The following is a 13,409-nucleotide window of genomic DNA, read 5'->3' on the forward strand; positions in this document are numbered from 1 at the left end:
GCGGTGGTTCACAAGTATTGTGAAATTTGGAAATAATAGAAAGGAGAGAAAAAAGTGTCTACACGGTAATTCACTTCGATTATTTTCCTGCTTTGGATTTCTTTTGCATTGAAGAAATTACTTAAAACCTTCGGCAACAAGACAGACACAAACCTTTCTCAAAACTGCAATCGTATTCAACATTTCTGAAATTTTGAGTCCGTGGATTCATGAACAAAGTAAATAAAACAATGCCTTTGTCGTGGTAATTGGAATAGATTAAACTCTACCAGTCACAAGTGCTTTAAAAGGTGGGAAAGATCTGACCCAACAGAATTGATATGCTTCCAACTGGTATGTTATAACAAGTTCCATGTGAGACGATGTGTATTGAGGGCTTGAGCAGTGTCTGAGGTGTATGTTATAACAAGTTCCATGTGAGACGATGTGTATTGAGGGCTTGAGCAGTGTCTGAGGTGTATGTTATAACAAGTTCCATGTGAGACGATGTGTATTGAGGGCTTGAGCAGTGTCTGAGGTGTATGTTATAACAAGTTCCATGTGAGACGATGTGTATTGAGGGCTTGAGCAGTGTCTGAGGTGTATGTTATAACAAGTTCCATGTGAGACGATGTGTATTGAGGGCTTGAGCAGTGGGCTAAGCCTCAGTGAGCATATGATTGCAGTGAGTTAAGTAAATAATCCTTCGCAATTATTACCCAAGCCTTTTAGTTTTGATCCAAGACAACCCTCATATTAGTTCTCAGATATGCGCTTATCTCTGAGACCAAGGTTTAGAGGGTAAATAAGTATTCCTCTGAAGTAGCAGATATTGCAAGAGAAATCTTGAGAGGCACGTTTGGTGGTCTGATAGCTTCACAGTTTGTCCTGTTTCCACTGAGAATCATGTTTACACCAAGTATCATATCTACACCCAGTATGCCCCGGGTTATAATTGGTCATCAGCAACCAATGCTTGTTGTAATAAGTGACTAATGGCAAGAAGCGACTATTATGAGATTGGGTGGTCTGGCTTGCTGACTTTGTTGAAGTATGTCATCATATCCCAATTACGAAAATCATAATGTCCGTCACTGGATCATCTGGTCCAGACTTGATTATTTACAGACTGCCATCATTTTACTGGAATATTACTGAGTGATGTGATAAATGAACAAACAAACAAACAATTGCGTAATTCAGTGCCAGTGATGTTAGTCACTGGATTGTCTATTCCACACACGATTATTACAGACTGCCGTCATATTGGTTGAATATTGCTGAGTGTTGCGATAAACAACAAACAAATAAAAAAACAGACAAACAGACACCTGGTGTGACCTCACCTAAAGCTCACTTACAGGCTGCCTGGTGGGGATTCTTGTGCACAGTTTGCCCCCAGCAACACATGCTGGTGGAAAGAGGCGACCTAATGGATCGGGTAGTCAGGCTCTGTAACTTGATCATGTTGATTGATTGTGTGTCATCCTTCCCAAATGGTGTGTGACATTGCCCATAATATCAGTCACTGGGTTGTCTTATCCAGATTTAATTATTTGCGTTAAACAACAATCAAGTCACCACTGTATTCTGCGATTCCGCTGTTGCAGAATATTTTGCAGAAATATCTTCTCGGTGCAGAAATATGCCTATCTTGCAGAAAATTACACTTTGTGCAGAACTCATGCAGAATGTTGCATTTTTCTGCTGCAGAAATGGTCAAATACACCTCAAAATTTGAACATGTGAGTTGAAAGCTGGTTTTAGACATGTAAACGCAAGTGGAGTTGACTTTTGTATTATTGCCTACCAAAAGTGCACGTCTGTATGTCTACATTAGTGATAACCTATTCTGGATGTGGATACATTTGCCATAAAAATGCCTGCCACAAGTCAAACGTGATAAACTGTGACATTCACAAAAATAATCTTAAAAGTTTGCAGAATTATCTGCAGATTTATCAAAATTGGTTGCAGAATTTACAATTATTGATCACAGAATTTTTCTTTGGAATACAGTGGGGACTGACAAAGAAAGAAACTCACTTAGACTAGATAAGATGTCTCACAGTCCCTGAACCATATTATTCCTCCTTCCGTTTAACCTCACTGTAATGCTATTGTCCTAAATGAGGCATTAGTTTAGATTTTCCACATGTTCTGAATCTTTCGTCTCACTCGAGCACATTTTCAATCTAAATCTAGCTGCTTATTTCTATCAAAGTTATATAATTTCAGAGACTGAGTGTTAGTCCAAGGCTAGATATTATTAAGCATATCAGGATGTGCTGGTATTCACTGACACAGCAACATTCAACTGGGCCCAGTAACCTCTGAGGTGCCATTAGTGGTAATTTGTTTTTGAGTTTTGGAATTGTCTTTCTCTGTTTTCATCTTTCATGAGTTTAATGGTTCCTTCCCACACCAATAGAAGACATAACATGTAAGTGAGACAGGTTCCCCGTTACACGTATAAGTGACTACGTGAGACGGGTTCCTTGTTACACATACAACTGACTACGTGAGACGGGTCCCTCGTTACACGTACAAGTGACTGTGAGAAGGGTTCCTCGTGACATGTACAAGTGACTATGTGAGAAGGGTTCCTCGTTATACGTACAAGTGACTATGTGAGACGGGTTCCTCATGACATGTACAAGTGACTATTTGAGAAGGGTTCCTCGTTATACATACAAGTGACTGTGAGAAGGGTTTCTCGTGACATGTACAAGTGACTATGTGAGACGGGTTCCTCGTTACACGTACAAGTCACTATGTGAGACTGGTTCCTCTTTTCATGTACAAGTGACTGTGAGAAGGGTTCCTCGTTACACGTACAAGTGACTGTGAGAAGGGTTCCTCGTTACATGTACAAGTGACTATGTGAGACGGGTTCCTCGTTACACGTACAAGTGACTGTGAGACGGGTTCCTCGTTACACGTATAAGTGACTATGTGAGACGGGTTCCTCGTTACACGTATAAGTGACTATGTGAGAAGGGTTCCTCGTTACACGTATAAGTGACTATGTGAGACGGGTTCCTTGTTACACGTATAAGTGACTATGTGAGGCGGGTTCCTCGTTACACGTACAAGTGACTATGTGAGAAGGGTTCCTCGTTACACGTATAAGTGACTATGTGAGACGGGTTCCTTGTTACACGTATAAGTGACTATGTGAGACGGGTTCCTCGTTACACGTACAAGTGACTATGTGAGAAGGGTTCCTCGTTACACGTACAAGTGACTATGCGAGACGGGTTCCTCGTTTCACGTACATGTGACTTTGTGAGAAGGGGTCACTCATACACATGACTGCCTGTCAGTGGACAACGGATTTCTGTATGTAGCACAAAAACGTGTCTACAAATGTTATTAAAATAATAAGAGAAAATTATTTACAGTTAATGATAGGTTTACCAGTTATTGAAAAGAAAAATATTGGAGTATAATGTGCGACATTTGAGTAAAATTAGCCAGGTTTGGACAGCAAATTTCTCCTAGGTGCATATTTTCACTTCGTATCCTCAGTCATAGGTCTAAGTTCTGTAGAGAAAGGATTTAATGTGTGAGTGATCATGAGAATGTAGGTAGAAATTAAGACCCATGCAGCTTAGCCTGAACTCGAATAGTTTGACACTGATCTAGTTAGGAAGAGTTAATGATGGGGAAACAACTACTCCCAAAGGGACCACCTGATTCTTTAAAATTACTATACACGTAGTTAACCTGTCTACAATAGTAAGATTAAAGAATCGGTAGGTCATGACAGATTAACTGTGGTGATATGAAAGAATCGGCTGGTCCTTAACTTTTTTTGTGTAGTATAAGATTAGTGGTTTGAAACTGATTTGAAGGATTGGGATGAGATTCACCTTGACAAAGTGGCCAAAAGAGGGCTCCTATCAAAACTATACGCAAGTTAAGTTTGTTTCAGAGACGGAACAGTTATCATGGTTATGCACAAAGGTGGTCCAAACATCAATGATACTAAAACTTTTTCAGCGTTAGTTTCAAGGCAATTATAACTTCCAGACTGGTCTAAGAAGTTGGTCTGGTGGCTCTTATTGGAACCGGGCACGTAATATGGCAAATACGGTAAAAGTCCATATGTTACCACTAAAATCTACTCACGTGACAAGTTCAGGCAAATAGACTCAATACTTTATGTCACAGTTTGATTAAAGCTAGGTAAGTTTCTTAGCATTTCAACTTATCTCCCTTAAACAAACCAATTAATGGTAAAGTATCTGTGTATGCAAATGTTGGGACACTATATCTCCAGACACAGCTGGATTAAATGGACTCTATTGGTTGAAACAACCGCCTGATAAACAGCTGAGACTTTAATCAGCGGAAATCAGAAGAATAAGCAACTTTATTTGAGCCCCTGACTGTGCATTTAGTTGCGGAGTCTTCTCATCACTGTGGTTGAGGCGAGGCTACAGTACATCAAATACCACCGTGTTCACCTCCACTCTGGGGATCAGGGGTATTTGTGGAAGAGCTCATTGCCTTTGCCTGATCAAGCACATGAATGTTTAATGAGCGTGACCTTACCTTGGCTGGTGGAATCCCCATTGCAGGATTCATATAGCACTTTACAGAGTGATACGTGACCACAACATGTAAAGTGACTAGTTGTAGGTGCTTGCTACCTGATTTAAATCTGTAACACTGTATAACATGGACACTTGCAATACTACCTGATTTAAATCTGTAACACTGTATAACATGGACACTTGCAATACTACCTGATTTAAATCTGTAACACTGTATAACATGGACACTTGCAATACTACCTGATTTAAATCTGTAATACTGTATAACATGGACGCTTGCAATACTACCTGATAGAAATCTGTAACACTGTATAACATGGATGTTTGGAATACTACCTGATAGAAATCTGTAACACTGTATAACATGGACACTTGCAATACTACCTGATTTAAATCTGTAACACTGTATAACATGGACACTTGCAATACTACCTGATTTAAATCTGTAATACTGTATAACATGGACGCTTGCAATACTACCTGATTTAAATCTGTAACACTGTATAACATGGGCGCTTGCAATACTACCTGATAGAAATCTGTAACACTGTATAACATGGATGTTTGGAATACTACCTGATAGAAATCTGTAACACTGTATAACATGGACACTTGCAATACTACCTGATTTAAATCTGTAACACTGTATAACATGGACGCTTGCAATACTACCTGATAGAAATCTGTAACACTGTATAACATGGATGTTTGGAATACTACCTGATAGAAATCTGTAACACTGTATAACATGGACACTTGCAATACTACCTGATTTAAATCTGTAACACTGTATAACATGGACACTTGCAATACTACCTGATTTAAATCTGTAACACTGTATAACATGGACACTTGCAATACTACCTGATTTAAATCTGTAATACTGTATAACATGGACGCTTGCAATACTACCTGATTTAAATCTGTAACACTGTATAACATGGACGCTTGCAATACTACCTGATTTAAATCTGTAACACTGTATAACATGGACGCTTGCAATACTACCTGATTTAAATCTGTAACACTGTATAACATGGGCGCTTGCAGTACTACCTGATTGAAAATTGTAACACTGTATAACATGGACACTTGCAATACTACCTGATTGAAAATTGTAACACTGTATAACATGGACACTTGTAATACTACCTGATTTAAATCTGTAACACTGTATAACATGGATGTTTGGAATACTACCTGATAGAAATCTGTAACACTGTATAACATGGACACTTGCAATACTACCTGATTTAAATCTGTAACACTGTATAACATGGACACTTGCAATACTACCTGATTTAAATCTGTAATACTGTATAACATGGACACTTGCAATACTACCTGATAGAAATCTGTAACACTGTATAACATGGACGCTTGCAATACTACCTGATAGAAATCTGTAACACTGTATAACATGGACGCTTGCAATACTACCTGATAGAAATCTGTAACACTGTATAACATGGACACTTGCAATACTACCTGATTTAAATCTGTAACACTGTATAACATGGACGCTTGCAATACTACCTGATTTAAATCTGTAACACTGTATAACATGGACGCTTGCAATACTACCTGATTTAAATCTGTAATACTGTATAACATGGACGCTTGCAATACTACCTGATTTAAATCTGTAACACTGTATAACATGGACGCTTGCAATACTACCTGATTTAAATCTGTAACACTGTATAACATGGACACTTGCAATACTACCTGATTGAAATCTGTAACACTATAACATGGACGCTTGCAATACTACCTGCTTGAAATCTGTAACACTGTATAACATGGACGCTTGCAATACTACCTGATAGAAATCTGTAACACTGTATAACATGGACGCTTGCAGTACTACCTGATTTAAATCTGTAACACAGTATAACATGGACGCTTGCAGTACTACCTGATTTAAATCTGTAACACTGTATAACATGGACGCTTGCAATACTACCTGATAGAAATCTGTAACACTGTATAACATGGACACTTGCAATACTACCTGATTTAAATCTGTAACACTGTATAACATGGACGCTTGCAATACTACCTGATAGAAATCTGTAACACTGTATAACATGGACGCTTGCAATACTACCTGATAGAAATCTGTAACACTGTATAACATGGACACTTGCAATACTACCTGATTTAAATCTGTAATACTGTATAACATGGACACTTGCAATACTACCTGATAGAAATCTGTAACACTGTATAACATGGACGCTTGCAATACTACCTGATAGAAATCTGTAACACTGTATAACATGGACGCTTGCAATACTACCTGATAGAAATCTGTAACACTGTATAACATGGACACTTGCAATACTACCTGATTTAAATCTGTAACACTGTATAACATGGACGCTTGCAATACTACCTGATTTAAATCTGTAACACTGTATAACATGGACGCTTGCAATACTACCTGATTGAAATCTGTAATACTGTATAACATGGACGCTTGCAATACTACCTGATTTAAATCTGTAACACTGTATAACATGGACGCTTGCAATACTACCTGATTTAAATCTGTAACACTGTATAACATGGACACTTGCAATACTACCTGATTGAAATCTGTAACACTATAACATGGACGCTTGCAATACTACCTGCTTGAAATCTGTAACACTGTATAACATGGACGCTTGCAATACTACCTGATAGAAATCTGTAACACTGTATAACATGGACGCTTGCAATACTACCTGATTTAAATCTGTAACACTGTATAACATGGACGCTTGCAATACTACCTGATTGAAATCTGTAATACTGTATAACATGGACGCTTGCAATACTACCTGATTTAAATCTGTAACACTGTATAACATGGACGCTTGCAATACTACCTGATTTAAATCTGTAACACTGTATAACATGGACACTTGCAATACTACCTGATTGAAATCTGTAACACTATAACATGGACGCTTGCAATACTACCTGCTTGAAATCTGTAACACTGTATAACATGGACGCTTGCAATACTACCTGATAGAAATCTGTAACACTGTATAACATGGACGCTTGCAGTACTACCTGATTTAAATCTGTAACACAGTATAACATGGACGCTTGCAGTACTACCTGATTTAAATCTGTAACACTGTATAACATGGACGCTTGCAATACTACCTGATAGAAATCTGTAACACTGTATAACATGGACACTTGCAATACTACCTGATTTAAATCTGTAACACTGTATAACATGGACGCTTGCAATACTACCTGATAGAAATCTGTAACACTGTATAACATGGACGCTTGCAATACTACCTGATAGAAATCTGTAACACTGTATAACATGGACACTTGCAATACTACCTGATTTAAATCTGTAACACTGTCATCAGTTGAAGTCATCAAATACTTAATTGTTTAAATATGGAGATATTTGGGTTACATAATCTGTCTGTGGAATTCTGAGTCAGCCCTACGACTCAGGAGACTAATTGGAGCATGGTTGATGGTGTGGACTATTAGGCCTGGTAGGTACGGATGGTTCAAGCCAAACGCATTGAGGACTATCTCTTTTGTCATTTGGCATTGTTTAGGTAATTGGAGATAAAAAAGTGTCTTGTAGAGCCAAAATATGTTCAACATCAAGATCGTCGGACCACAATTTCCTTGATTGTGTCCGCATCCCATCTACTAAGTTTAGACAGGACCAGTTGCCTGTCATATGACGCAGCTAGTTCAAGGCTTTACCGCTTACAAAACACAGAAGACTTACAGAAACAAATATTTTATTCTCTTTTGATTAGGTATGCAACTTTTGGTTGAGCTGTTATTCTGATGACCAGCCATGTAGAGCTGTTCATCATGTACACAATGTTGTTTGTGTATGATGTTGAATAGTTGCTGTATTTATTTTGTGTACAATTTTGAACAAATATATTATATGATGATTACATGTATAATGATGTATTTGGTGTCATATACAATTGTGTATACAATGCAGTGTATAAAATTCCTATTCCAGTCAGACTGGCAACATTGCAAAGTTACCAGACCATATAAAATGTTGCCAGTCCAGAATTTTCTAGGCTAATGAAAAAAATTAACAAAACGGTAAACATTAGAATAGTACATAAGAAATTAACAATAAACCGGTGGATTGTCAACTTAGCAACTTTAACCCCCGACCATCAGGCGCGCAACTTTTGCAATCTGTAAGGAACATTGACCGTCTCGGACTGTCAGGTAATTAAAACTCTGATACATGGTATATGCAGTGGTGTATTTATGAGTATTTGTATTATTTTTGACATGATGTTGCCTTTTCCAGACTGCCTGTTCCGGATATGTCCCATGAGCCGCTACTCTGCCCAGAAGCAGTACTGGGAAGCCCAGCGCCAGTCATCCACCGACCCAATCCTGCTGGAGAGACTCCATGTAAGTCACAGACAGTCTCCACACATCCCACTCCACCACTGACACAGTCAGTCTCCACACATCCCACTCCACCACTGACACAGACAGTCTCCACACATCCCACTCCACCACAGACAGTCTCCACACATCCCACTCCACCACTGACACAGTCAGTCTCCACACATCCCACTCCACCACAGACAGTCTCCACACATCCCACTCCACCACTGACACAGTCAGTCTCCACACATCCCACTCCACCACAGACAGTCTCCACACATCCCACTCCACCACTGACACAGTCAGTCTCCACACATCCCACTCCACCACAGACAGTCTCCACACATCCCACTCCACCACTGACACAGTCAGTCTCCACACTTCCCACTCCACCACTGACACAGTCAGTCTCCACACATCCCACTCCACCACAGACAGTCTCCACACATCCCACTCCACCACTGACACAGTCAGTCTCCACACATCCCACTCCACCACAGACAGTCTCCACACATCCCACTCCACCACTGACACAGTCAGTCTCCACACGTCCCACTCCACCACTGACACAGTCAGTCTCCACACATCCCACTCCACCACTGACACAGACAGTCTCCACACATCCCACTCCACCACTGACACAGACAGTCTCCACACATCCCACTCCACCACTGACACAGACAGTCTCCACACATCCCACTCCACCACTGACAGTCTCCACACATCCCACTCCACCACTGACACAGTCAGTCTCCACATATCCCACTCCACCACTGACACAGTCAGTCTCCACACATCCCACTCCACCACTGACACAGTCAGTCTCCACACATCCCACTCCACCACTGACAGTCTCCACACATCCCACTCCACCACTGACACAGTCAGTCTCCACACATCCCACTCCACCACTGACACAGTCAGTCTCCACACATCCCACTCCACCACTGACACAGTCGGTCTCCACACATCCCACTCCACCACTGACACAGTCAGTCTCCACACATCCCACTCCACCACTGACACAGTCAGTCTCCACACATCCCACTCCACCACTGACACAGTCAGTCTCCACACATCCCACTCCACCACTGACACAGACAGTCTCCACACATCCCATTCCACCACTGACACAGACAGTCTCCACACATCCCACTCCACCACTGACACAGACAGTCTCCACACATCCCACTCCACCACTGACACAGTCGGTCTCCACACATCCCACTCCACCACTGACACAGTCAGTCTCCACACATCCCACTCCACCACTGACACAGTCAGTCTCCACACATCCCACTCCACCACTGACACAGTCAGTCTCCACACATCCTACCTCCACTGACACAGTCAGTTTCCACACATCCCACTCCACCACTGACAGTCTCCACACATCCCACTCCACCACTGACACAGTCGGTCTCCACACATCCCACTCAACCACTGACACAGTCAGTCTCCACACATCCCACTCCACCACTGACACAGTCAGTCTCCACACATCCCACTCCACCACTGACAGTCTCCACACATCCCACTCCACCACTGACACAGTCAGTCTCCACACATCCCACTCCACCACTGACACAGTCAGTCTCCACACATCCCACTCCACCACTGACACAGTCAGTCTCCACACATCCCCACTCCACCACTGACACAGTCAGTCTCCACACATCCCACTCCACCACTGACACAGTCAGTCTCCACACATCCCACTCCACCACTGACACAGTCAGTCTCCACACATCCCACTCCACCACTGACACTGACAGTCTCCACACATCCCACTCCACCACTGACACAGTCAGTCTCCACACATCCCACTCCACCACTGACAGTCTCCACACATCCCACTCCACCACTGACACAGACAGTCTCCACACATCCCACTCCACCACTGACACTGACAGTCTCCACACATCCCACTCCACCTCTGACACAGACAGTCTCCACACATCCCACTCCACCACTGACACAGACAGTCTCCACACATCCCACTCCACCACTAACACAGTCAGTCTCCACACATCCCACTCCACCACTGACACAGTCAGTCTCCACACATCCCACTCCACCACTGACAGTCTCCACACATCCCACTCCACCACTGACACAGTCAGTCTCCACACATCCCACTCCACCACTGACACAGACAGTCTCCACACATCCCACTCCACCACTGACAGTCTCCACACATCCCACTCCACCACTGACACAGTCAGTCTCCACATATCCCACTCCACCACTGACACAGTCAGTCTCCACACATCCCACTCCACCACTGACACAGTCAGTCTCCACACATCCCACTCCACCACTGACAGTCTCCACACATCCCACTCCACCACTGACACAGTCAGTCTCCACACATCCCACTCCACCACTGACACAGTCAGTCTCCACACATCCCACTCCACCACTGACACAGTCGGTCTCCACACATCCCACTCCACCACTGACACAGTCAGTCTCCACACATCCCACTCCACCACTGACACAGTCAGTCTCCACACATCCCACTCCACCACTGACACAGTCAGTCTCCACACATCCCACTCCACCACTGACACAGACAGTCTCCACACATCCCATTCCACCACTGACACAGACAGTCTCCACACATCCCACTCCACCACTGACACAGACAGTCTCCACACATCCCACTCCACCACTGACACAGTCGGTCTCCACACATCCCACTCCACCACTGACACAGTCAGTCTCCACACATCCCACTCCACCACTGACACAGTCAGTCTCCACACATCCCACTCCACCACTGACACAGTCAGTCTCCACACATCCTACCTCCACTGACACAGTCAGTTTCCACACATCCCACTCCACCACTGACAGTCTCCACACATCCCACTCCACCACTGACACAGTCGGTCTCCACACATCCCACTCAACCACTGACACAGTCAGTCTCCACACATCCCACTCCACCACTGACACAGTCAGTCTCCACACATCCCACTCCACCACTGACAGTCTCCACACATCCCACTCCACCACTGACACAGTCAGTCTCCACACATCCCACTCCACCACTGACACAGTCAGTCTCCACACATCCCACTCCACCACTGACACAGTCAGTCTCCACACATCCCCACTCCACCACTGACACAGTCAGTCTCCACACATCCCACTCCACCACTGACACAGTCAGTCTCCACACATCCCACTCCACCACTGACACAGTCAGTCTCCACACATCCCACTCCACCACTGACACTGACAGTCTCCACACATCCCACTCCACCACTGACACAGTCAGTCTCCACACATCCCACTCCACCACTGACAGTCTCCACACATCCCACTCCACCACTGACACAGACAGTCTCCACACATCCCACTCCACCACTGACACTGACAGTCTCCACACATCCCACTCCACCTCTGACACAGACAGTCTCCACACATCCCACTCCACCACTGACACAGACAGTCTCCACACATCCCACTCCACCACTAACACAGTCAGTCTCCACACATCCCACTCCACCACTGACACAGTCAGTCTCCACACATCCCACTCCACCACTGACAGTCTCCACACATCCCACTCCACCACTGACACAGTCAGTCTCCACACATCCCACTCCACCACTGACACAGTCAGTCTCCACACATCCCCACTCCACCACTGACACAGTCAGTCTCCACACATCCCACTCCACCACTGACACAGTCAGTCTCCACACATCCCACTCCACCACTGACACAGTCAGTCTCCACACATCCCACTCCACCACTGACACTGACAGTCTCCACACATCCCACTCCACCACTGACACAGTCAGTCTCCACACATCCCACTCCACCACTGACAGTCTCCACACATCCCACTCCACCACTGACACAGACAGTCTCCACACATCCCACTCCACCACTGACACTGACAGTCTCCACACATCCCACTCCACCTCTGACACAGACAGTCTCCACACATCCCACTCCACCACTGACACAGACAGTCTCCACACATCCCACTCCACCACTAACACAGTCAGTCTCCACACATCCCACTCCACCACTGACACAGTCAGTCTCCACACATCCCACTCCACCACTGACAGTCTCCACACATCCCACTCCACCACTGACACAGTCAGTCTCCACAAATCCCACTCCACCACTGACACAGTCAGTCTCCACACATCCCACTCCACCACTGACACAGTCAGTCTCCACACATCCTACCTCCACTGACACAGTCAGTTTCCACACATCCCACTCCACCACTGACAGTCTCCACACATCCCACTCCACCACTGACACAGTCGGTCTCCACACATCCCACTCAACCACTGACACAGTCAGTCTCCACACATCCCACTCCACCACTGACACAGTCAGTCTCCACACATCCCACTCCACCACTGACAGTCTCCACACATCCCACTCCACCACTGACACAGTCAGTCTCCACACATCCCACTCCACCACTGA

General features: G+C 44.0%; 1 protein-coding gene across 12 annotated transcripts in view; it reads left to right on the forward strand.

Annotated features, from left to right (window-relative positions):
* Positions 1-13,409, forward strand: part of LOC124124191 (inositol 1,4,5-trisphosphate receptor type 1-like) — a 193,875-nt gene that overhangs the window by 34,303 nt on the left and 146,163 nt on the right. For all 12 annotated transcript variants that reach the window (XM_046487300.2, XM_046487295.2, XM_048396591.1 and 9 more), the window contains exon 3: positions 8,860-8,966. In XM_046487300.2, coding sequence (XP_046343256.1) covers positions 8,860-8,966 — 107 coding nt within the window. The remainder of the gene's footprint in view (positions 1-8,859; positions 8,967-13,409) is intronic.

This window comes from Haliotis rufescens, unplaced genomic scaffold (genome assembly GCF_023055435.1).
Source record: "Haliotis rufescens isolate VD_foot unplaced genomic scaffold, xgHalRufe1.0.p SCAF_157, whole genome shotgun sequence".
Classification (NCBI taxonomy): domain Eukaryota; kingdom Metazoa; phylum Mollusca; class Gastropoda; order Lepetellida; family Haliotidae; genus Haliotis; species Haliotis rufescens.